Here is a 26849-nt window from a genome sequence, read left to right as displayed (position 1 = left end):
TGCAAGCTGAGGTGATTTTTTTCATTCCTATTCTAACGCCTATTCGCAAGAAAGCTGATCCAACCAAATGCAGAAATTATCAAACAATATCATTAATATCACACGCAAGCAAAATTTTGCTGAAGATCATTCAAAAGCGGCTTCAGCAGTATATCGACAAGGAATTGCCAGAAATTCAAGCCAGAGTTAGAAGAGGACGTGGAGCCAGGGATATCATTGCTGGTGTCAGATGGATCCTGGCTGAAAGCAGGGAATATCAGAAAGATGTTGACCTGTGTTTTATTGATTATGCTAAGGCATTTGACAGTGTGGATCCTAACAAATTATGGATAACATTTCAGAGAACGGGAATTCCAGAACATTTAATTGTGCTCATGAGGAATCTGTGCATGGATCAAGAGGTAGCCATTTGAACAGAACAATGGGATACCGCATGGTTTAAAGTCAGGAAAGGTGTACATCAGGGCTGTATCGTTTCACCACACTATTCAATCTGTATGCTGAGCAAATAATCTGAGAAGCTGGACTATATGAAGAAGAACGGGGCATCAGGATTAGAGCAAGACTCATTAACAACCTGCGTTATGCAGATGATACCACCTTGCCTGTTGAAAGTGAAGAGGACTTGAAGCACTTGCTGATGAAGATCAAAGACCACAGCCTTCAGTATGGATTACATCTCAACATAAAGAAAACAAAAAGCCTCACAACTGGACCAATAAGCAACATCATGATAATTGGAGAAAAGATTGAGGTTGTCAAGGATTTCATTTTACTTGGATCCACAATCAACACCCTTGGAAGCAGCAGTGAAGAAATTAAAAGATGCACTGCATTGGGCAAATCAGCTGCAAAAGACCTCTTTAAAGTGTTGAAAAGCAAAGATGTCACCTTGAGAACTAAGATGCACCTGAGCCAAGCCATGGTGTTTTCAATCACCTCATATGCATGTGAAAGCTGGATAAGGAATAAGGAAGACCAAAGAAGATCGACACCTTTGAATTGTGGCATTGGCGAAGAATATTGAATATACCATGGACTGCCAAAAGAACAAACAAGTCTGTCTCAGAAGAAGTACAGCCAGAATGCTCCTTAGAAGCAAGGATGGCGAGACTACGTCTCACATACTTTGGATATGTTATCAGGAGGGATCAGTCCCTGGAGAAGGACATCCTTCTTGGTAAAAACAGAGGGTCAGCAAAAAACAGGAAGACCCCCAATGAGATGGATTGACCCAGTGGCTGCAACAATGGGCTCAAGCATAGCAACAATTGTGAGAAGGGCACAGGACCAGGCAGTGTTTCGTTTTGTGGTGCATAGGGTCACTATGAGCAGAACTGACTCAACTGGCACCTAACAACAACAACATTCTAATTCTTAGAGGGTCAAAGGATTGTACAGAGGTCTTCCTCAGGGAAGCCTGGGAAGCCAAAGAACCCAGTCTGAATTCTAACAGTCACATATTTTCACCAGCCAAAACCAAAAACTAAACTCTGACTCATAGCGACCCTGTAGGACAGAGTAGAACTTCCCCAGAGGGTTTCCAAGGAGCTGCTGGTAGATTCGAACTGCTGACCTTTTGGTTAGCAGCCAAGGTCTTAACCACTGCACTACCAGGGCTCCCACAGAAGCATCCTTGGGCTGTCTGCATCAAAGCTAAGGAAGTGGGGGGTGGGGGGCATGCCACAAGGAGACCATACTTACGAAAGACCTCTTACCTCTTTCCAGCACTTCACGCTTAGCCCAGAACTGTCCTCACGACATTGGGGTGACTTTGGGGAAGCATAGCAGACAAGCTTAGGCATTATTTGGACTTGGTCCAAAATTCACATGTGCCACGATAAACTCTCTGCCCTGCCTATGTGACGGGGTCATGGTTACATCCTAATCAGAGAATAGGTGAGAAGGCGTTTTCCAAACTGTGAGTCCTATATAAATGCATTTTTTTTTTTTTACCAGCGTCATCATGAAGACATTGATTTATAACACCAAAGGTTAACACAAACTCGTTTTAAAATATAAACACCACACAATCCCAGGAAGAGTAATTTTAAGAAATTAAGAGGGAAGGGCATTCACTGTGCAGAGTCCTGAGTTGCTGCTGATCCTGCTCCAACCTACAGGCCGCTTCAGACCTTTCGTGGCTCAGGGTCTTCTTCAGCCCTTAATCTCAGGTTTTGAGTCAGGTATCAAATGCCTCCTTGCTCTTACTATAAGGTCTTGCTCTTACTATAGGGTTGCTATGAGTCGGAATCGACTCGACGGCACTGGGCTGGGCTCTTACTAATTGCCACCTTTTTTAACTTACCTGGTCCAATGGCTTCTCATTAGTCAAAGGAACGTATTTCTTCAGGGTTCCCAGCAAAGGCGTATCTACCAGGAGTCTTTCCCGACCCTCCCTGTGGTGTGTCCTAAACTTCCTTTTCTATCAGCAGGCCCCACAGGGAACTTCGCCAGCATCCGCTGAGCACATGACTCAGCATTTGAAAACCTGAGTTTTTTTTTTTCTTTCTTTTTCAAGGCAGCCAAATATTTTGTAACACAAACATTTCTTAAGTGAATCTATCGAATACTACAAACTTCACTTAAACATGGATTAGACAAATAAGTTTCTTCACAAGCCTAGAGAATGGTTTTCAGCCAAGAAACCCCAAGCTGGTGCAGATGGGAGATCAAACTCTTCCCCCAGGAGTCTCGCAGATAAGTCTGGGGACCTCTGGAAGAACATTTGGAGCCAGCAGGAGAGGCCTGGGCTCCCGGCCTACAGATAAGAAAAGAAAACCTTCCTGCCAATCTGGAACCCTTCAAAAGCCTGCAATTCTCCCAGTTCTCCCAGGGCTCCCCTCTCCTTCTGCACAAAAATGAAACACACCCAGGCGCCAACACTCCCATCCTAGAAGGAGGAGAAGCTGCAGTTCTCAGCTTGGAGACAGAGGCATCAAAGGCTGGGACGGTTTGAGATCTTGTTTTTCAAACTCACTGCTGGCCTCAGGAAAGTGTGACACCACCATCTGAAGCGCAAGGCAGCTGCTCCTTTTTGGCTGGAGTTCAGTATAAACCTCACAAATGTTCTGCTAGATCCTTTTTCTGTTTAATAATAAGAGTTTAAAAAAAAAAAAAAAACAACTCTACAGTCACAAAACTCTCAACCTACTATTTCCACTACCAGGCTTTCCTCCTGCAAGACAGAGAAAATCAAGTATTCCAAATTCCTGAGCAGAAAAATGTGCCAGTGGGTTACTTCCACTAGAGAAACACAATGGAATAAATAATTAAGGAGATTAAAAATCAATGGCTGTAGTTCCAAAGAGTCACTCAACACCAATTCTCTCTGAAGTACACGAAGAAGAAAGTCTAGCAACAGATAATTTGTTTTTTAAAGAGGCCATTAGATATACACACATGAGAAAATTTCCCTTGTTTTGAAATTTTAGTCCATTATGAAGACACCACAGTAGCTAAATTTTACTTATTATTTAACTATGCCTGCTAAGAATGCATGTATCATATAACACCCCATCACATGTCCCCAAAGCCTGGCATCTGCCAGCAGATGCTGGAGATGCCCCCTTAACTAAGATAAATCTTTGGGGGAGCACCTTCCCATTCACTATCATTTAGTGTGCATATTCATGACAGACCCACACACACATCCATTAACTCAGGAGAAGACAAAGTCATTCCAAACAACTGGAAATTGTTGGGAAGTCAACACACTTCCAAGACCAAAAGCAAGAATATGGACTTTGGTTTATAACTAGCAAATTTGGTTTAAAGCTAGCAAATCCCTTGGAAAGTCTGTAAAGGTGGGTTCTGTCCCCTTCTGCTCTCGTTCCCTTAATTTTCCTCTTCAGATCCACCATATAACTGTTAGACTATCGAATCATGTGTTGCGTTTCTCCTGGTGCGCTCTGACAACTGTGTAGCAACGCCCATCTCATGCGCATCGTGTGTGTGATTCTTGCCAAACTACTAAACTGACCCCGAAATACTAGCAAAATTCAGGATTACCTGGCTCACTTTTTGTGTGCTGCAGGTCTGAGCTAATTGCTGTCATACTCCATACCTGCTCCTGCCCTCTGACAACCACTGCAGGAAGTTTCTCTTTATTCCTAGGCAGCCCCATGAATACAATTTGTTGCAACTCTTTTGTAAAAGGGTCTGGCCTCATTTTAGGAAACAAGAATAATACAGACATATGGGAAAAAAGTGCTATTGATCCCTGTATCCAAATGATAAAAAATATATTCAACACAGACACACACACACTCACTAACTCAAAGCTAAACATATGTTTGCAGAAATACGCAGTATTGTCTTTGCTTGAATTAGTATCAATTGTAAGCATCCTTATATAATTTTTATGTGTGGATCCACTTTAGCCACCTTTCCCCATCATTCAAATATGGGAACTAAACGAAACAGGGGGAACCATTTTATCCCCGATAAATTATACAGTTCTCTGATCACAAAGGATGCTTAGTAAATATCGTTCATGGGCTTGCTTAGGAGAGAAAAGCTATTTGGAACACCTTCAACTTACTAACAAACAATCTTCTTGCCAGCTAAACACCACCACACAGAACCAGCACCTCTCCCCTTCAGGTGCCGTCCTGAACTCCGAGCCACCTTCCACAGACACACAGGGTGTGACATGACGACAGAGGAGAAACGGGGGCCAGCCCCACCCTCTGGGGGCTTCCTTGAGCCTTCATACCTGTGCTGATGCTCCTGTAAGACTTGGTAAATGCTGATAAGAAAAGTTTGGTTTTTAAAACTCCCCATAACACAGTCCTTGTAGATTCGGAATTCTGCAGCCGTCAGCGCCTCACCCTCAGGAATCTGGGATAAGTTGAACTTGAACTCTTTGTGGTGTTGATGGCGAGGGGAGAAGTCCTTGTCGTACTCCACTATAAGATTAAAGGAGAAAGAGTGACAACCATGGTTACTCGACTAAGTGCCACAGGCTCACCTCAGGAAAGTTCCCCAGGTTACCTCCTAAATAGATTACCAGTTATCAATGGCTTATGGGGGAAACAGGGCGGATGAAAAGAACATTGGCTATGCTTTCAGGTAGGCTTAGATTAAAATCCTTTATTTTATCAAAGGTGTTCAAGAAAATTCTTAAGACTTTAAATTCTTTAAATATTTAGTTTAAACAATTTGTACAAATGCGTTAATTAAGCTCTTGCCTTCAGGTTTCAAATCCATTACCATTGAGTCAGTTCTGACTCATGGAGACCCCAGGTGTTACAGTGTAGGACTGCTCCATAGGGTCTTCTTGGCTGTAATCTTTATGGAAGCAGATCTCCAGGCTTTTCTTCCGTGGTGCCATTGAGTGAGTTAGAACTGCCAACCCTCAGGTTGGTTGCATGCAAATCATTAGTGCCACCCAGGACCATTCTTTCTGGGAATAAATGGCTTCACTGGGAGGTTGTGAGGACTAGTGAAATAGTGAATAGGAGCGCATCTGGCAATCCTGGTCCTGGTGCTCCCTCCTGGCTCCTTTCCTCTCTCTGGTTGGTGCTCCTCTTACCACGGGTTGATGTGACCAGTGGTAGCCATAAGTGGACGTGTGGAAGGAGGTTGTGTGGGTGCAGGGTCAGCAGGGCACACTGCATGGGCCTGAAGCTTAAAAGGGCCCTCAAATTCTGACTGCTGTTCAGTGGGCATTTTTGCTCAGTTTAAAGCTTCACAGGAAATGTGGCTCTCACTAAAGCCCTCCCCTACGTGGCATCTGAGGCTGACAATTCTGGAGGGGTGGGAGCCTCAGCAAGGAGAAGCTGCTGGAGACTCTGTTTATCTGCCTGTAGATCCAAGTATGAGAAAAGAGGCATGGGGGTAAGTCACAAACAGGACACTTTGCTATTTTGCAATGCTTTGAATTGAAAAAAAAAATTGGAAAAGGATTGAGTCTAATTAGTTTTTAATAAAATCTTTTCCTGCATGAAAGCAAGTCTAGAAACCTGCAATTACTGATGATCACTTTTTTCAGAGCCAACCTTCAGGTGTCTCTAGAAAGTTCTTTGTGAGAGGAATGGTATCAAGCCTCAGATCCTTAACTCATAACCTTTATAAAAAGAAAAAAAGGAGCGTTCTGTTGTTTCCCACCATAAGCTCCTGACTGTTTTTCCTGTTGTTCCTGTGCCTTTTTTCTTAATAATGACCACGATGAAATCTCATGAGCAAATTAATCCTTTATGGTAGCATTTTCCTAGGGCTTGTGGGTAGAAAAAAACAGCAAATTATTTGCCACTTCCAACATCCCACTTAGTCGCACATGTATTATTGTCTATAATTACCAGAGAAAAGTTTTGGAGACGTAGCTTTTTTAAAAAAAAAAGGTCAATAACTCTTGAGAAGAATCTAAGCCCTCAATGGCATTTGCAGAAGCTAAGGAAAGTTAAGCCATTTCTAAAGCCAAATAAAACCCAAACCCACTGCTGTTCAGTCAGTTTCGACTTATAGCGACCAAACAGGACAAGAAGAACTGCCCCATAGAGTTTCCAAGGCTGTAATCTTTATGGAAGCAGACTGCCACATGTTTCTCCTGAGGAGCAGCTGGTGGGCTGGAACTGCCAAACTTTTGGTTAGCAGCCGAGTGCTTACCAACTGAGCCACCAGGGCTCCTTAAGCCACATATAAACCAAAACCAAACCTGTTGCCATTGAGTCGATTCCGACTCATAGTGACCCCATAGGACAGAGTAGAATTGCCCCATAGGGTTTTCAAGGAGTGGCTGGTGGATTCGAACTGCCGACCTATTGATTAGCCACCAAACGCTTAACCACTGCACCACCAGGGCCCCAAGCCACATATACAAGGTCTTAAATAAAGCATTTCTGAAATGACCATGAAACTATGCAACAAAACTTTCAGATTCAAGTTATCTCCCTTTGTATTTTGGAGGTTAAAAAAAAAAAACAAGCTCTGGCTTGTGTAAAAGTTTAAACATAAGTAGAAAGAGGTCCAACCAGAAAGTAAATCATAGTTGAGCCCCAACCAGAAAGCAGGTTTTCTAATTAATGCCTCAGCATGAAAAGCAATATTGTTGGGAAGTTCACCCAAGGACACCCACACATGATGGCGTATCACTTTTCCCTAAAACCGATCTGCCTTTTAAGTTTGATATGTTATCGTCATTGGTTAAAAAGTGAATCAAATCTGATTTCTCAAAGAGACTTTCTAAAAAACAGTCACAGAGCCTTACCATAGAGCCTTTGGGGCGATTCATTTTAATATGGCTAAAAGAAAATACATTCTTAGGATTCGCTTGAGAGCATGCATTAGAATTCTTCAAAGAAGTTTTCAATCTCTGGTAACATAAACAATTAGGAAAAAATACAGTCATGAAGCAAGATGTAAGGCAGTAACTTTCAGATATTGCAGTTACAGGAATAAAGAAAGGGACAGAAATTCCAGTAAGTGAAAATCATGATAGTCATTAGAGAGGAACCCTTCCCCCATACCCAGATAAACCACAGCTCCTGTATTGACACCCTTGGATGGTCCCTTCCCCCGGGCTGGCTCTGGGACCTGCTTTGGACCAATAGATGTAGCAGAAGTGATGCTATATGATTTTAAGGCTAGGTCATAAGAAGCTGTGAACTTCCTTCCACTTAGATTTCTTGGAATGCTCACCTGTGGAAAGACTGCTGCTAGGGGTGGCTCCAGCTGTGATTCCATATTCTGGTTCTGACCTCCCTTCTAACACCATTCCCACATTTCCAACTTGCTTCTCCATCTATACGCCACACCGGCATCTCAGATTCGGTGGGATCAAACCGCTCACCATCCTCCCCAAACCACTTCCTGCTTCTGAAATCCTCTTTGACGCTGCAGCCAACATTTACCCAGACTAGATTCCTCAGTCATTCTCAACTCTTCCCTCACCCTAGTTCTCCACACCCAACTGATCGATTGAGCCCAGTCTATGTTATTTCCTCAATGTCTTTAGAATCTCCTTTCCTTTTACACAGCCCCAATCCTAGTGACAGCTGTCATTTACCCAAACTGTCACAACTGCCTCCTAATTGGTGTCCTTGCTGCCAATATTTCATTATCTTTACATCCTCTCTAAATTGACCTTTTACCTCTCCTCTAAACCCTGCTGCTCAGGGGCCATTAGGTTTGAAGAGTCCTTGGGTTGTGCAAATGGTTTGATGGGCTTGGCTGCTAACTGAAAGGTTGGAGGATCAAGTTCAAATACACTCATCAATGCCTTGGAAGATAGGTGTGAGGATATACTTCCAAAAAATCAGCCATTGAAAACCCCATGGAGCACAGTTCTACTCTGACATACGTGGGGTTGCCATGAGCTGGAGACTACTTGATGGCAACTGGTATGTACAAAGTCCACTACCCTGAAACCTCCATGCTGTGAGGAAGCCCAAGCTAACCATGTAGAGAGGCTGCATGGAGAGAGAGAGAAAGAGAGAGAGAGAGGGCTGTCTGACCAGCCCCAAACCACAGCAGCTGAGGCATCAGACATGTTAGTAAAAAAGCCATCTTAGATGTCTACCTCTGTGTAGACTTTGAATGACTCCAGCCCCAGCCACCATCTGACTACAATTGCATGAGGGACATACAGCAAAAACCACCTAGCTGAGCCCAGTCAATTCACAAGACCATGAGAGACAATTATACACTGTTGTTATAAGCCACTCCATTTGGGGTGGTTTGTTAAGGAGTAACAGACAACTAACACAAGGAGAGAGGAGAGACAGGATAGGAAAGGAGAACAAGAGGATAAGAGAGGGAGAAGAAGTGCATGCAGTAAGGATTGTGCAATGCTGGGAGGCAATACAGATGACTAACGAATACTGGCAAATGCTCACAGACAGATGTGGCTAGATAAAGAACCTAAAAATGATCAAATAGGAGAACAGTTCAAAGGATTCTTTTTATTACCATGTGCAAATGGAACTCACTGCCTCATAACTGCATTTTCTCATTTCTTCTTGACAGAGACAACATTATCTGAAGCACTCTCAACTTTCTTCTGCTCTTCCTTACCGGTCTCTGAGGAAAGTCTCCATAGCCCTCAAAGTCTCTGACTGCTACCCACCTCCTTTCAAGCTCTTTGACCAAGCCCTTTACAGTACAGTCTTCTAAATCTCTCTGTACACATCTTAGCTCAAAACTGTACCACGTTCCACACTCTCCCCATGTTACCTCAGCCACTGATCACTGAAATACGCCTGAAATACTCCTTTCTCTCCTACTCTTTGAATTTACACCATACATCAGTAACACCTAAAAAAAACAAAACAAAACAAAAACAGTTGCCAATAAGTCAATTCCAACTCATGGTGACCCCACAGGTGTCAGAGTAGAATTGTGCTCCACAGAGTATTCAGTGGTTGATTTTCTAGAAGTAGATAACTAGGACTTTCTTCTAAGGCACCTCTGGGTGGACTTGAGCCTCCAGCCTATTGGTTAGCAGCTGAGTGCATTAACTGTTTACACCACCTAGGGTGTCTTCTCTATCGGAAACACTGGTGGCATAGTGGTTAAGTGCTATGGTTACTAACCAAGAGGTCAGCAGTTTGAATCCGCCAGGTGCTCCTTGGAAACTCTACGGGGCAGTTCTACTCTGTCCTGTAGGGTTGCTATGAGTCGGAATCAACTTGACAGCAGTGGGTTTGGTTTGGTTTGGTTTAGGGTGTCTCAAGTGTCTCATAGGATACAATAAATAAATAAAATTGGGTCACTGCCTATATGTGCATTTGAAGACCTCAATGGCAAAACAGTAATGTTTCCAATGAGCTTAGCACCTCCCCCTTCAGGCTCTATGATTCTGGACAGTTCAGGGATTAGGAGACGGACGGAAGAGGAGAGAGGTGAGTTTTGAATTCAGACCTTAGCAGCTATCTTGTTGTCTCTTAGCATTTGGCTTACCAATCTGATAGTGCCAGGTGTGTTACACAATTAAGGAGTAGCTAAGAGTGTTGCCAAGCAGGTTTGGAACTCAGCTTCCCTTTTTGCTAACTGTGTGATGCTAAGCAAGATATTAGTCTACCTTTCACCATCAGTTTAAAAGCAAATGACACTGAAGATGAAGTGAGACAGTCTACACAGAACAGGGAATGGCAGTGTGCAGCAATTGTTAGTTATGATAACCATTAGCTGTTATTTGGGAATCTAGCTCCTCTGAGCTTGTATGCCTTTGCTGAGTCATTCAAATTACTCATGAGTCTATCGATGGGGTCAATTAGTGCTTCCTCTCAATTAGCTTTTTACTCTAGAGAGATACATTCTGTGAAAAGGCCTGTAAGTAAAATCACCGTCTTGAGTATACGCCGTGTTGTCTGGCTATTAAACACAGAGCTGTGTTTTCTGAGGCAATGATCCTAGAATTTTTTATTTCAAGGGCCAGTTAACAGTAGCTTACCCAAGGTCAGTAACTTCTGTTTTCCAGTTGTAAGGACAATAAAACAAAGCAACAAACTGCATTCTTTTAAACTCCATGATTTCATTTCTAAAGTTCCTTTTAACACCAATTTTTTTTTAATTTAAAAGTAGGAAGTACATAATTGAAGACTCTAACACAATCCTTTAAATCGAATAAATTTACCTTTATATATACATATAAAAAATTCGGTCTATTTGCTCATTTTGTCTCAGACCAGAATTAGACTTTTAGTCAACACATAGGAAACACAGCCCTAAGAATAAAATTTTAAATTATGTAACACTGATATATTACAAAAGGACATATGTACGTTATGAGACACAATAAAGTACTGAGGAAACCACCACCCAACTTAAGAACTAGAACCTGGTGACCAGTTACCAGTTGCCATTGAGTTGATTCCTAGACACTTTCTTATATGATTACACTGCATAATCACATCTAACTAAATTAAAATGTTCCTATTTTTATGACAATCCTCTAATACCCAGTCCATAATCAAATTTCCTAAATCATCTCAAAACTGTCTTTCCACATTTGGTTTATTGGAATCAGGAGCCAAACAAGTTCCACACATTACACTTGGTTGTTTCTTAAATTTCTTTTCAACTAGCAAGCTAGGATAGAAAGAACTCCATTAATCCAATAGTGAGTCTGTATGAAAAACCTACCACATACAATATTCTTAATGCTGAGACATTAGAACCATTCCTTTAAAGTCAGGAAGAAGGCAAGGATGCTCACTTTCAGTATCAAATTGGAGTTCAGTTCAATACTGCTAAGATTAAATAATAGGAAAGGAAGAAACACATTAGAAATTAATAGAACTTATGGATTGAATTGTGTCTCCCCCCACAACCCTCGCCCAATATCTGTCAACTTGGCTACACCATGTTTTGTGTGATTGTTCACCATTTTATCATCTGATATGATTTCTCTGTGTTGTAAATCCCATCTCCATGATGCTAATGAGGTGGGATTAGTGGCAGTGATGTTAATGACGAAGAACTCAATCTACAAGATTAGATCATGTTTTAAACCAATCTCTTTTGAGAAATAAAAGAGAGAAGCGAGCAGAGAGACATGGGGACTTCATGCCACCAAGAAAGCACCACTGGGAGCAGAGCATGTCCTTTGGACCTAGGGTCCCTGTGCTAGCTCCTAGACCAGGGAAAGATTGATGACAAGGACCTTCCTCCAGAGCCAACAGACAGAGAAAGCCTTCCCCCAGAGCTGAAGCCCTGAATTTGGACTTCTAGCCGACTTGACCGTGAGAGAATAAACTTCTGTTTGTTGAAGCCATCCACTTGTGGTATTTCTGTTATAGCAGCACTTGATGACTAAGACAGACCTAACAAGAAAGTTTAGCAGGCTTGCATCTTTGAGGTATCATTTAGCTTGTTCTGCTATGTTTCCCATTTAGTCTTTAGAATGTCGGCACTTGTGTTCCTAAGTGAGATCATTTGGCCTCAAGTATACCTGCTCTCGGAAGAAGCTGGGGAGACTTTCCTCTTTCTTTTCAAGGTATGACCTCTACCTTGAACGCTTAGCAGAATTTATCTGTAAGATCATCTAGGCCTGGTGTTTTCTTTTTGGAGAGATTTTTAACTAGTCACTCATTTTCCTTTAAATATATAGGAACATTCAGGCTATCTGTTGCTCTTTAAGTCAATGTGTAAAAGTCACATTTTTCTAGGGGTTAGTCATTATGGCTAAATTTAAAAAATTTACTGACATAAAAATTTTCAAAGTATTCTCTTATTTAATCTCTGTTCACTCTATGATTATTTTTCCTTTTTCATCCTAATATTGCTTGTGTCTTCTCTTTTTATTGGTTTGTCTTACTAATGGTCATTTTCTTTTTCTTTTCCTACTTTTGGTTAGCACCACCACTCCACTATTGCCTAATTTGATTATAATAAAAATATTTTAACATACTTTTTTCTGGATAGCATCCTAGTAAATCCAAATTATTTCACTTAAAGTTCTGTAGAAAAGAATAAGGGCACCACCTATTTTAATTGCAAACATAAGAGTAAAGAAAGAAAGAGATGCAGGGAAGAGAATAGGGCAATCTTTCTATTTAATGTATTTTAAGAGTAATCACATATTCCTTATTTTCTCACTAACTGAACTCAGCCTCTGGTTAATTCAGTCTACCTTAAGGTAATGACATTCATTCCACAATGAATTCTACATCTTCCAAATGTTTTATGCTTTCACTCAAGCTTCCACACACCACACTTGAAGCTCTTAAAAACAAACTACAATTCCATCGACTTATGTACACAATTTTTTCATGCACTGGCAGAAGATTATTTAATTTTAGGCAATAAGGACAGTTCTAGCTATTCTTCCCAGGGTTGGAACAACGATAGCCTTTGACTTTTATGTTGCAAGCATATAACCTTGAATGGTAATACAGACCCTTGGTTGAACTCTCCAATGCACTGTTTATCCACAGTGGCAGGAAAGATGCCAGCCCTCAGGGATAACCAAATATTTATAAATATTTGTATTAATGTTCTATAAGAATCCATAAATATCAATAAGGATCTATTTTCCAAGCTACCATGCTCTAAATGACTTTTTTCTTTCCTTTATTTTTTTATTTTAAATATAGACTCTTGAGTAGTTGCAAAAACAGTAGAAGTCCTGTGTACCCTTCACCCAGCTTCCCCCATGGTAACATCTTACATAACTGAAGTATAATATCAAACCAGGAAACTGACATTGACACAATACAACTAACTACACTACACATCCTACTCTAATTTCACAAGTGCTTGCGTTCACTTGTGTGTTTGTTTGTTTTGCTATGTGTGTATATAATTATTTGACATTTTATTTCATGTATACATTCATATACCTACCACCACAATCCAGACACCACCACCAAGAACTCCCTGGGGCTACCCTCGTATTCCAAAAGACTTTTTAAGACTAGATCTAGTATATACAAAGAGCTTCAGGATCAACGTTGAGTGCCTGCATATTAACAACAGTAGTAAGGGTTAGCCAAGTCATTTTTAATTTTTGGAAAAAGTCATTTTAAAAGCATTTTTATCTCTAAATATAGGTACTAATGTCACTTCCGCTTGGGAAGACACACAGTAGCTGCAACTCTCTGTGTTTTACTATGGAAATAGGTAGTAGGCTTTAGCTACCGTGACGGAATACACTCAGGCCCCTAAGTCAATAAACACATGACAAGAAGAAAAACCCAAAATGAAAAATCACAGCCTCGATAGCATTTCATTAATATCAAACAGCCACAAGTTTGCCCATTTACAAGGATTGCTATGAAGAAGCAATCGGTCCACATTAGTAAAATCCAATACACACAGTACACATTTGCTCACAATTGAGAAAAAGTTTAACATCTTCAATCAAAACACATAGATGGGACAGCAAAAACAGAACAATAACGACTCTCCTACACCTTGTTTTTCCACAGCAAAACAATAACGAACAGACTATCCTCACTAGGACTAAGGGAAGAAATTTAAGTCGTATTATTATATCAGATTGTAAGAATGTAACTCCAAGGAATGACTATCAAGTGTTTTAAATATATAAGTAAACAAACGTAGTGGTTAAATGCTACAGCTGCTAACCAAAAGGTCGGCAGTTGGAATCCCACAGGCACTCCTTGGAAACTCTATGGGGCAGTTCTACTCTGTCCTATAGGGTCGCTATGAGTCAGAATCAACTCAATGGCACTGGGTTGGGGTTTGAGTAAACAAAAGATTCTCTCAAAAGACTAGTGACTAAGAGATACGAGACACAAGTAAAAATTAAACATCAAAACTAGTTGGAAGTAATTAGATACCACTGCTTCTCATATTTTCTGTTCTTCATTTTAATTTGCTTTTTAAAAAGTTTTATTGTGGTAAAATATATATAACAAAACATTTGCTATTTTAATCATTTTCAAGTGTACAATTCAGTGATATAAATTACATTCGCCATGTTATGCAACCATCACCATCATCCATTTCCACATGTTTTTCATCACCCTAAACAGTAACTCAGTACTCCTTAATTAACAACTTCCAACTTCCTCTTTCCCCAGCCCCTGGTTGTCTGTATGCATTGGCTTATTCTAGACAGTTCAACTAAGTGGAATCATACCATGCTGGCCCTTTGCTGTCTGACTTATTTCAAGCAGAATAATGTTTTCAAGGTTCATCCACGCTGTAGCATATTATCAGCATAATATTCCACTGCATGGATATCACATTTTGTTTATCCATTCATCTATTAACGTACACGTGGGTTGTTTCCAACTTTTGGCTATTGTGAATAATGTTGCAATGAACATTGGTGCTCAAATATCTGAGTTTCTGCTTTCAATTCTTTTGGGTATATACTGAGGAGTAAAATTGCTGAGTCAGAAAGAAATTCTGTTTAGCTTTTTGAGAAACCACCAAACCGTTTTCCACACCAGCCGTACCATTTCACATTACGGCTTGCAATGCACAAGGGTTCCAGTTTCTCCACAATCTCATCAACTTTAAATTGCTTTTTAAAATAGTAAGTTCTCTTCCAATGGCAGTATCTTCTAGTCTGATAATAAAGTAATCTGGTTTATTAATGTGGAGGTTTGAAATAAACCAAAATGAATAGTAAGAGGAGGAACTCCTTTAATAAGGATCCATTATGACTCATGAAAATCACAGAATATTTGCCAAAAAAACTATAGCTGCTGTAGAGAGATCAATCCCACTTCTTTGTTAATTGTACAAAGAGTATGTTTTCTGATGTTACAACAGGTCAGTGAGGAGAAAGGGGGAGAGGAGATACTGCTTGCGACCGAAGGCTGCCCACTGTCTCCGTTGAGCATGGCCATCTTTCTCTGAACTACACAGACAAGCCACTTAGAATTTCCTAAATTGGTAAAGGAGAACCTGTAGCTGAACTGAAAATGTTGCTGCATCACTACAGGCTGGCACACTTTCACAAAATGCTTTTGAATCCTGCCAACTCAGCATCTTAAATTTCCTGGTATAATTTCATGAAATTTTAAGCAGAAGGTTTAAACACTAAGAGACCAATGAGTTTAAGTACATCATATTAAAAAAAAAAAAAAGTGAAATGCTATAATCTAGGAGCATCAGAACCCGTCTATATCCACATGGAGGGGTGAGAATCAGGATCAGCCCAAAGGGTGATTACTGTGAGGTGGTGGTCAGACACACCCACACTCTCCAACTTTTGCACTGTTTCTGACACCAGCAGTTCCCACCTCAGAACTCTCTACTTCTCTGCTGAGTTTGATAATTCATAGCAATGGCCACACCATACTCATAGGCCATACTCATGATTATGTGGTTCATTAGGGAAGTAACAGGGTACGACTGGGGATCAGGATCAACTTTGTAAGTGGCAGGATACAACTCAGGAGACCAGATACAGTTCTTCAATCAGGACAGCTTCCAACCAAGACAGCTCTCAGCTGCTTCTTGAACGTGCTGCAGGCAGCCCTTCTCTCGGCCATGCTGTGCTTAGGCAAGTGTTACAGCTCTTTAGCTCCACTGACAAGTCCCCAGAGGCACCCCACCCTGTCAGCAAGCCTCCTGCCAAATATACTAATCTCTCATTTCATGAGCTGGCAAGCCCACTGCAGCCACCTCACACCTGTCTCCTGGTTCCATCCACTCATACTGCTGCTGCCATTTTCTGTCACTGGCCTCTACTGTGGTTGCCACCATCTCACGTCATCGCCAGTATTACATCTCTCTCTCTTCTGTGTCTATGTGGTTCTCAGCACAGGGACCCTGAGTCCAAAGGGACTCTGCTCCAGACTCTTATTGATGGTAGTGAGGTACCCCTCAATCTCTGTGCAATTGGGCCTTATATAAGCCTACTTCTTGTCGACTTCAAGTCATGGCCCTCCCCACAGACCTAACTAACCAATAGCCACAGTCCCTTAATTTCTATAGAAATCGACCTAATTCTCCAAAAGGTCACTTAATCCTATTGTGTGGTTTTAAGTACCCTATTTGTATTTTTTTTTTTTTAATTATAGTAGACTAGCCAACCCCTTGTAAGACTGTGGCCCAGCTAATCATTTTGGGCAGAATTATAAACCTAAATCTAGAAAAGCCATATATAATAGAAACTCATTGCACTGCAAATATCTACATAACTATGCACTATCTGATATCTTGGTATTTCTCTATTTATTACTTTTAAAGTTACTATTATTAATCTAGCAGTTAAAAAGTATACAACTACTCAAAATGCCATTAATCTCAATGTCACTGAGGACAGTGTATCTTGTTAATGCTCAAAAGGAAAAAGACCTGCCCATCACGCATCTGTCAGTTCGCCGTACTGTGGTGGCTTGTGCGTTACTGTGATGTTGGAAGCTATGCCATCAGTATTTCAAATACCAACATGGTCACCCATGGTGGACAGGTTTTAGAGGATCTTCCCGACTAAGACAGACTAAGAAGAAAGGCCTGGTGACCTACTTCTGAAAATGAGCCAATGAAAACTTTATGGATCACAGCAGAATGATGTCTGATGCCCTTGCTTTGGACCATCATCAGGAGGGATCAATCTCTGGAGAAAGACATCACATTTTGGTGAAGTAGAGGGTCAATGAGGGTGTTGGGGGCCCTCGGTGAGATGGATGGTGCGGGATTGGGCAATGTTTCATTCTGTTGTACATAAGGTCACCATGAGTCAGAGTTGACTCAACACCAGCTATCTAAAAAAAAAAAAAAAAAATCTACCACCTCTAAAATTATCATCAAATGGATAAAAAACCATTTGTATTAATGACCTTAGATTGTACCAAAAAAAAAAATTTGTGTATAAAATGAAGGACTAAATATAGCTACTTGGATATTGAACGTATTTCACCAAAACATTTTTAAAGAATGCTACAAATGCTATGTTTACATTTTAATCATCGTCAATATGGAAAACCTGACCTCTCAAACTTCGTCTGAAAAGTTGGCAGTTTATGATTTTCCTTGTGTAGGTCTAGTTGTTCCTCTATCATTGCCTTCCTCTTCTTCCTCTTCCCAGTCCCCATCTGTTTACTGCTAAGGTATTCTTTTGAGATTATCTTGAAATCATTCCCATGTTTACTCCTGCTTTGGGCATGGTCATCTCCCCAGTCGCCACTGTCTATGTCTGAACGCTGCTCTCCACCTACCTCCTGTTCCATTACTTCCTGCTGCTCCTTCTGCCTCGTCACATCTTCTTTATCCTCATTTCCAATTCTTCCTCGTGGTCAGACTTCTGCTGCTTTCTGACTGCAGATTGCTTTGCCTTGCTTCAGCTGGCTTCAGGTGCTTTGTGTTCATGTGTGCACAGTGGCCTGAAGGGGTCCATAAGCCCAAGCTGCCTGACATGACAGGGACCAGAAGTGATTCCTTGCTCCTGTTCTGAGCTGAGGGGCGGGGACGGGGATGCAACAGGAGCCAGCAAGATGCAGATGCCTGGACCCACACATAGGTAATAAGCACCTGCTCGAATCCTGGCTGGCCAGAGGGAAGAAGGTCGTAGCTATTACTGCAATTACAAGAATTAATCCCAAGGCACATGTTTTCAAGTGAACTGCGTCCTCTTGTTGCTATTGCTAGCTGCTGTCGAGCTGGCCTTCAACTGATGGCAACCCCATGCATGACAGAATGAAATGCTGCCTGGTTCTGTACCATCCTCATGATCAGTTGCAGATCAGACTGTTGTGACTCATAGGGTCATTGGCTGGGAGTCTAACCCAGATCTTCCTCATGGAAGGTGAGAATTCTATCACTGAACTACCAGTGCCCCGCCTCCCCAACCCCAAACTGCTAGGTCCACCCAACTACCTCATTTCCGTCTAGAAAAACCTGAGCATCGTGTGCTTCAAGTTCGATTTTTTTTCTGGTTTCCTTTTGCCTAGGAATTCCTGAAACTTCGTTTTCACACTCCTTTCCATCATCTTTTCTTTCCTCTTTTCCCTTCTTTCTTGCTGTTTTTATTTTATTCTTTTCTACTTTCAGCCTTCCTTTTCTTTTTCTTTATGTTTTACAAATTTTATTTTCATTATTTTTAGTGCTTATTGAAAAAACTGCATCTTTAAAAGCTCATTACCGTAGTCAGTCACAGCCCTCCTCTTCTTTCTTTTTTTTATTGTGCTTTAAGTGAAAGTTTGCAACTCAAGTCAGTTTCTCATACAAAAATTTATACACACATTATTATGTGACTCTAGTTGCTCTCTCTACAATGTGACAGCACACTCCTCCTTTCCACCCCGGATTTCCCATGTCCGCTCAAGCTCAACCAGCTCCTGTCCCTTTCTGCCTTCTCATCTCGCCTCAGGACAGGAGCTGCCCATTTAGTCTCATTTACCTACTTGAACTAAGCAGCACACTCTTCACAAGTATCATTTTACATTTTATAGTCCAGTCTAAACTGTCTGAAAAGGTGGCTTTGGGAATGGTTTTAGTTCTGGGTTAACAGAGTCCAGGGGCCGTGTTTCCCAGGGTTCCTCCAGACTCAGTCAGAGCATTAAGTCTGGTCTTACTACATTAATTTGAGTTCTGCACCCTGCTTTTCTCCTGCTCCATCAGGGACTCTCTGTTGTGTTCCCTGTCAGGGCAGTCATTGGCAGTAGCTGGGCACCATCTAGTTCTTCTGGCCTCAGGCTTATGAAGTCTCTGGTTCATGTGGCCCTTTCTGTCTCTTGGGCTAATATTTTCCTTGTGACTTTGGTGTTGTTCATTCTCCTTTGCTCCAAGTGGGTTGGGACCAATTGATGCATCTTAGTTGGCTGCTCACTAGTTTTTAAGACCCCAGACGCCACTCACCAAAGTGGGATGCAGAACACTTTCTTAATAAACTTTGTCATGCCAATTGACCTAGATGTCCCCTGAAACCATGGTCCCCAGACCCCCGCCCCTGCTACTCTGTCCCTCGAAGTGTTTGGTTGTATTCAGGAAACTTCTTAGCTTTTGGTTTAGTCCAGTTGTGCTGACTTCCCCTGTAATGTGCACTGTCCTTCTCTTCACCTGAGATAACTTTTGTCTACTGTCTGATTAGTGAATACCCCTTATCTCCCTCCCCACCCTCGTAACCATCAAAGAATGTTTTCTTCTGTGTTTAAACCTTTTTGGACTTCTTATAACAATGGTCTCAAATAATATTTGCCCTTTTGCGACTAATTTCACTCACCATAATGCCTTCCAGAGTCAACCATGTTATGAGATGTTTCACGGATTCATCATTGTTCTTTATTGTTGCATAGTATTCCATTGTGTGAATATACCATAATTTGTCCATTCATCTATTGATGGGCACCTAGGTTGTTTCCATCTTTTTGCTATTGTGAACAGTGCTGCAGTGAACATGGGTGTGCATATATCTATTCATGTGACTGCTCTTAGTCCTCTAGAATATATTGTAAGGATAAGGATTGCTGGATCACGTGGTCACACGGTACTTCCACTTCTAGCTTTCTAAGCAAGTGCCAAATCAATTTCCAAAGTGGTTGTACCATTTTACATTCCCACCAGCAGTGTATAAGTGTTGTAGTCTCTCCACAACCTCTCCAACATTTATTATTTTGTGTTTTTTAGATTAATGCTAACCTTGGGGTGAGATCATACCTCTTTATAGTTTTTATTTGCATTTCTCTAATGGCTAATGATCGTGATTTTCCTCATGTATCTGTTAGCTGCCTGAATATCTTCTTGGTGAAGTGTCTGTTCATATCCTTTGCCCATTTTTTAATTGGGTTATTTGTCTTTTTGTCGTTGAGTTTTTGCTGTTTCATGTAGATTTTAAAGATCAGGTGCTGATTGGAAATGTCATAGCTAAAATCTTTTTCTCAGTCTGTAGGTAATCTTTTTACTCTTTTGGTGAAGTCTCTGGATGAGCGTAAGTGTTTTGATTTTTAGGAGCTCCCAGTTATCTAGTTTCTCTTCTGGTGTTTGTGCATTGTTAGTTATGTTCTGTATTCTGTTTATGCCATGTGTTAGGGCTCCTAGCATTGTCCCTATTTTTTCTTCCATAATTTTTATCATTTTAGATTTTATATTTAGGTCTTTGATCTACTTTGAGTTCATTTTTGTGCATGGTGTGAGGTATGGGTCTTGTTTCATTTTTTTGCAGATGGATATCCAGTTACGCCAGCACCGTTTGTTAAAGAAACCGTCTTTTCCCCATTTAACTAAATTAGGGCCTTTGTCAAATATCGGTCGCTCATATGTGGATAAATTTACATCTGGATTCTCAATTCTCTTCCATTGGCCTATGTATCTGTTGTTGTACCAGTGCCAGGCTGTTTTGACCACTGTGGTGGTGTATAATAGGTTCTAAAATCAGGTAGTGTGAGGCTTCCCACTTTGTTCTTCTTCAGTAATGCTTTACTTATCTGGAGCCTCTTCCCTTTCGATATGAAGTTGGTGATTTTTTTCTCTATCTCGTTAAAAAATCCCATGGGAATCTGGATTGGGATTGCATTGTATCTGTAGATTGCTTTGGGTAGAATAGACATTTTTACAATGCTGAATATTCCTATCCATGAGTAGGGTATGTTTTCCACTTATGTAGGTCTCTTTTAGTTTCTTGCCATTGTGTACTGTAGTTTTCTTTGTATCGGTCTTTTATGCGTCTGGTTAGATTTATTCCTAAGTATTTCATGTTCTTGGGGGCTATTGTAAATGGTATTGATTTGGTTATTTCCTCTTTGAAGTTCTCTTTGTTGGTGTAGAGGAATCCAACTGATTTTTATATGTTTATTTTGTGTCCTGATACTCTGCTGAACTCTTCTATTAGTTCCAGTAGTTTTGTTGTTGATTCTTTGGGGTTTTCTGTGTATAAGATCATATCATCAGCAAATAGAGATACTTTTACTTCTTCCTTACCGATCTGGATGTCCTTCATTTCTTTTTCTAGCCTAATTGCTCTGGCTAGGACTTCCAGCACAATGCCAAATAAGAGTGGTTAATAAAGGGCATCCTTTCCCTCTTCTTTCTTGGTTTATGTGGGTACAAAACTCAAAGAAGTATAAGAATTCTAAATTTTAACCTGAACAAGGAGTGTAAAAATTCTAAATTTGTAACTTCATTACTAGTTGTTATGAAGACACAGTTGTAAAATTGGGAGGGTAATGCATATCTTATTCAATGGTTCAGTAGGCTGATTCACAATATTTAAATATTTGGACATCTGGTATTTCAGACTCCGTTCATACTTTTGCCTGAGCCCTGCAAAAGTTAGGAGGTCTACTATTCCATTAAATCAAGCTTGTATGTTGTGTGGAGTCCCTGGATAGGGCAAACAGTTAATGTACTCGGCTGCTAACTGAAAGGCTGGGAATTCAAGTCCACCCAGAAATGCCTTGGAAGAAAGGCTTGGTGATCTACTTCTGAAAAACCGGCCACTGAAAACTCAATGGAACACAGTTCTACGTGGATACACATGGAATTGCTGTAAGTCGGATAGATGGCAAATGGTAACGGGCAGATTATATAGTAAAACTATTTTATACGTTTAACAATTTTTAGCCAGATTTACCTTTAAACAATTGTGCAATAAGTGGCAATTCGGACAGTAGATTTGCCAACTTCTCATTGTAGTATTACCAATTTTTTGCTACAAGTGTTTTCAAATTTAGAATTATCATATGCATTCAAATTTAAAACTATTATATCGTCCTGGTGGACTGAATCATGATCATTGCATGGCTCTTTTTATACCCAAGAATGTTTTCTTGTCATAAAGTTGATTTGCCTGGTTTTAATATAGCTACCTGTTAACTTCCTTTTGGTTAATATTTGGCTGTTATATATTTTTCCATTTGTTTGCTTTCAAGATTTATGTGTCCTTATTTGTAGTTTGTCTCATGTAAACAACTTACAGAAGGTTTATTTTTAATCCAATATGAATGTCGTTTTTAAAATCAGTTTTATTGATGAGTAAGTTATACAACACGATGCAAATACATTTACATGTGTATTTCAACGAGTTGGATAAACGTATGTATAACGTATGTGTCTAAGTGCCACACATTCAAGAAGTAGAACACTCCTTGAGCCCAGAAAGTTCCCTTGATCCCTTCCCAGTGAGCCCTACCCCCTCCCCAGGCAATTACTGATCTCTTCTGGCTGGCTCCCTGTCTCTATAGTTTCTAGAGTGTGCTCTTTGTGTAAGATTTCTTTCACTCAGCATGATGTGTTTGAAATCCATCCATGTTCTATAGTTTATCAGTAGTTTGGTCCTTGTATGTTTGGAGATTTTTGATTTTTAGGTAATTTTTGATTGAAATTCACCTTGAACCCTTACACAGGTGTTGCTTCTTCCTCCACCACCTACCCCTCCCCCCCAAAAAATACATTTGCTTTTGTGAGCAAGCAGGGGACACTACCAACCTGGAACCACCTGACCTCCCTTTGAGGGTCCCAGCTTAATGTGGGAACCTCAGGGACAGCTCTCCCTCTTGCCCTGGACCCCAAGCTGGTCAGCAGCGCTACTGGCATTTGTAGTCACACGAGCTCTGGCTATTATGTTTGCTCACAGAAACACACTCGGGTAGTCCTCAAAGATGTTCCAAGTTCCTGACACTCACTAAAGACATATTTGCTTTCATTTATCCTGTATCTCACCATGTTTTAGCAGGAGGGCCCTACAGATGACCTAGTCTGCTACTTCCAGGATCTGAAGTCTTTATCTTTTATGTTTAGAAAGTTCCATTTGGGACACATTCCTCTCAGCTCTAAGAATCCTGTAAAATCTCCCTAATGTTTCAATGGTTTACATAGCATTTTCATGCACCTTATCGCATCTGATTCTCAGCTGGTCCTGTAAGGTGGGCAGAGCAGATATTGTTATCACCATCATAGCAATGAGGAATCTGAGGTCGAAGGCAGTTAATTGGCTTCCCTGTGCCACTCGCTTTTATGATTTCAGATGTTATCTTTACACTGATCCTCCCAAATTTCAATCTCCATCCCAGCGTTCTCCCCTAATGGACTTGTTTATGTCATGCCATATAAACATCTTCATCCAGATGTCCCTTGTCCACTTGAAGCCAACCTATACGAATGACACTCATCATCTCCCGCCATTAAACCTGCTCCTGTAACCCTACCTCTGTCCACCCTGTTGTGGTGAGCTGCTATCAAGTTGGCCCCCTGCTCATGGTGACTCCATGCACAATGGAAGGAAATGCTGCCAGGTCCTGTCCCACCTCCATGATTGGTTGTGGATTAAATTGTGTGATCCACAGCGTTTTCATTGGCTGATTTTCAGGAGCAGATCACCAGGCCTTTCTTCCTAGTCCATCTTAGTCTGGAAGCTCTGCTGAAATCTATTCAGTATCATAGCAACACGAAAGCCTACCCTGACAGACAGGTGAGAGCTGTGCATGAGGTGCACTAGCCGGAAATTGAACCTGGGTCTCCTACATAAAAAAAAAAAGGTGAGAATTCTACTACTGAACCACCCACCTTGGTCACCCCAAACTAGCCACTTAATCACCAACTCCTGCTGATTTTACCTTCTAGGACTGCACTGTCCAATACGCTGGCCACTAGCCCCAATGTGGCTATATTAACATTTACATATTTACCTTTAAATTAGTTGAAACTAAAAATTCAGTTCCTGCACAATTTAATGTTCAGTAGACACACGTGATTTGTGGCTACCATATTGGACAGCACATTACAGAACACTCCTACCATCTCAGAAACTTTCCATGGACAGCATTATTCTAGAAGTTTCTCAAACTCACCTGTCCTGCTCGTTTGATTACGTCTGCCCTTAGTCTCCCTGCCTCTACTTTTGCCCGCTGCCCATTTCCACACTGCCGCTGGTATCACACCCCCAGTCTGACAGTGTACCTTGCCTGCTTCAAGCCCTTCAGTCTACACTCCCTGACTCCCTTCCAGCCTCAGCCCTCACCTTTCCCTATCGGGAAACAGTAAACTTCTCTGTTTTTCTGACCACACCCCCAGGGCCACATGCCTTGGCTTTGTCATATAATCCCCTTTACCCTAAAAGACCTTCCCCTCCCTCACCTCTAGGATTAAGACTTCTATGGGTCTCAAATTTTGAAAATGCTCTGGTGCTCCTGTATAATCTTAAATAAAAATAAATCATTAAAAAATCATTACTGCCATAAAATAAGAGTAGGTAGGTACATTAAAAGTGTCGACAGTTCGAATCCACCAGGCGCTCCTTGTAGGTACACTGAAGTATTATTGCTTTAACACTTGGGTGAAAAATACCAAACTCTTTAGGAGTCCCTGAGCAGTGCAAATGGTTAAGCACTTGGCTACTAACCAAAAGGTTGGTAGTTTGAACCCACCCAAAAGTTCCTTTGAAGAAAGGTCTGGTGATCTACTTCCAAAAGGTCAGCGCATAAACACCCTATGGAGCAGTTCTACCCTGTACACATGAGGTCACTAAGAGTCAGAATTGACAGCAATTTTTTTTTTTCCTTTTCATTCATTTAAAAGTGTTCCTGTTTTGCTAGTACCCTAAGTATGTACCTGCAAAGCTGAATGGGTAATGTAGCAATATTTTTAATCTTAAGATTTGATTCTAGGAAGCCTTCCTTCACCCCAGATGGTTTTGGTTCCCTTCAGTCTATGTTCTCAGAAGGTGCCACATAAATCTTTAGCTCTGCAGTCTCACCTTTTCCCACCTTATCCTGTTCAATCATCTTATAGACCTAACTTGCCTGCTAGACTGTAAGCCCCATTAAGGCAGGGCTCATCAACATTCTCCTTCACATCCCCAACTGAGGGCCTCATATATGGCGCTCAAGAATGTGTGTTGAATGAATGAGTGAGCCATGACTGGAGCCTGTTTGAGCTCTTTCCTGGGCTCTTAGCATCCCCAGTGGGTACAAGGAGCCAGGACAGAACTCTGGCTGCTGACTCCAGCCCCAGTGGCAGTTCTCCAGGACACAAACAGCTAAATGAGTGGGCCTACTCAACAGATGGGAGTCCCCAGGTGGTGCAAAGGATTAATGCACTCTGCTGTTAACCCAAAGGTTGGAGGTTGGAGTCCACCCAGAGGTACCTCAGAAAAAAGGCCTGGTGATCTAGTTCTAAAAAAATTAGCCTTTGAAAACTCTGTGGAGCACAGTTTTAGTCTGACACACATGGGGTCACCATGAGTCAGAGTCAACTGGAAGACCACTCATTTACTTAACAGATCTGTTGGGTTTGTTTTAATAAGCGGCAGCAATATTGGCCCAGAATACCAATTTGCATACTGCTTTGCATTCTGAGTTCCAGATGTGAACTCCAAGCATGCTAAATTTTAAAAAGAAAAGAAACCAATCTGTTCAAATTACATCAATCATACTCAAGCCATATCACAAGGTCAGCATGCCCAAGAAAAATGCAATGGATTTTTAAACCAATCTATTTAACCACACCCTGAATTCAGAGAAACAGACCTCTGACAAGCCCCCACCCTTATCTTTCATTCTCTTTTGCTCTTCTCTCCATCTCTCCTTCTCAGCCACTGACTCCCAGAGTCAAAGCTCCAGGGACTGCTGATTGTCAATCAGAGCTTAGTCACAGCCTACCCCAAACACAAGAGTCCTTAACTGAGCACCCTCTTATCCAGGGCCAAGCCAGGACATCTGAGCAGGATTGGATTGTGGAATCAATGGGTGTCTGAGTGAACGGGCCAGCACAGTATCTGGCACACACCAGGCTTGAAATGAGCACTTGCTGAGTTTGAATATAAATGAAGTTACTCATCCAGAGGAGCTGTAGAACTAAGAAAGAAAATGTGGTGCAAACAGTTAGCACACTTGGCTGCTAAACAAAAGGTTAGAGGTTTGAGTCCACCCAGAGGTGTCTTAGCAGAAAGGCCTGGTGATCTACTTCTGAAAAGTCACTCACTGAAAACCCTACGAAACACAGTTCTACTATGACACTAACGGAGCCACCATGAGTTGGACTTAACTCCATGGCAACTGGTTTTGGTAGACTGACAGTAAAAAGAGAAAAGGAGTACCTCAAAAGCTGACATAGAAGGGTTATAAGAGACTGAAAATGAGCAAAGGGAGGAATTCTTATCAAATGGCTTTCAAATGTTTTCTCTTTGAAGTCAGCAGTCTAGTACATGGGAAAGAACACAGGGCCAAAAGGCTGAAGATGCGAGATCAGGACGCAGCGGTGACTCTTTCTAGCTGTGTCAAGTTACCTGGTGTTTTAGTCTCTGCAGCATCTACAACGTGGCCATAACGTGTGGAAAGGAACATAAAATGACTTTATCATGTACTGGAATGTAACGTCAATCGGCCATTTATTATGGATTTGCCTGTGTTTACCGATTTGGTGACCACTCTGCAGATGGGGGTTAGTGACATCTATCCACAAGGAAGTGGGAGAGGCAAGTGAGATGCCAGGCACCCACATGCTCCATCAGGATCACACGGATCAGGGTGTTCTTTGCACACCCCTGTCTT

The 26849-nt window shown here is 41.3% G+C and overlaps 1 protein-coding gene across 1 annotated transcript in view; it reads right to left on the bottom strand.

Annotated features, from left to right (window-relative positions):
* Positions 1–26849, bottom strand: part of BMP6 (bone morphogenetic protein 6) — a 214835-nt gene that overhangs the window by 36210 nt on the left and 151776 nt on the right. Inside the window, exon 2 of the mRNA XM_049883208.1 lies at positions 4718–4910. Coding sequence (XP_049739165.1) covers positions 4718–4910 — 193 coding nt within the window. The remainder of the gene's footprint in view (positions 1–4717; positions 4911–26849) is intronic.

Source organism: Elephas maximus, chromosome 1, assembly GCF_024166365.1.
Source record: "Elephas maximus indicus isolate mEleMax1 chromosome 1, mEleMax1 primary haplotype, whole genome shotgun sequence".
Lineage (NCBI taxonomy): Eukaryota > Metazoa > Chordata > Mammalia > Proboscidea > Elephantidae > Elephas > Elephas maximus.
Note: the sequence above shows the minus strand (reverse complement) of the source record. Positions and strands in the feature narration are given on the sequence as shown.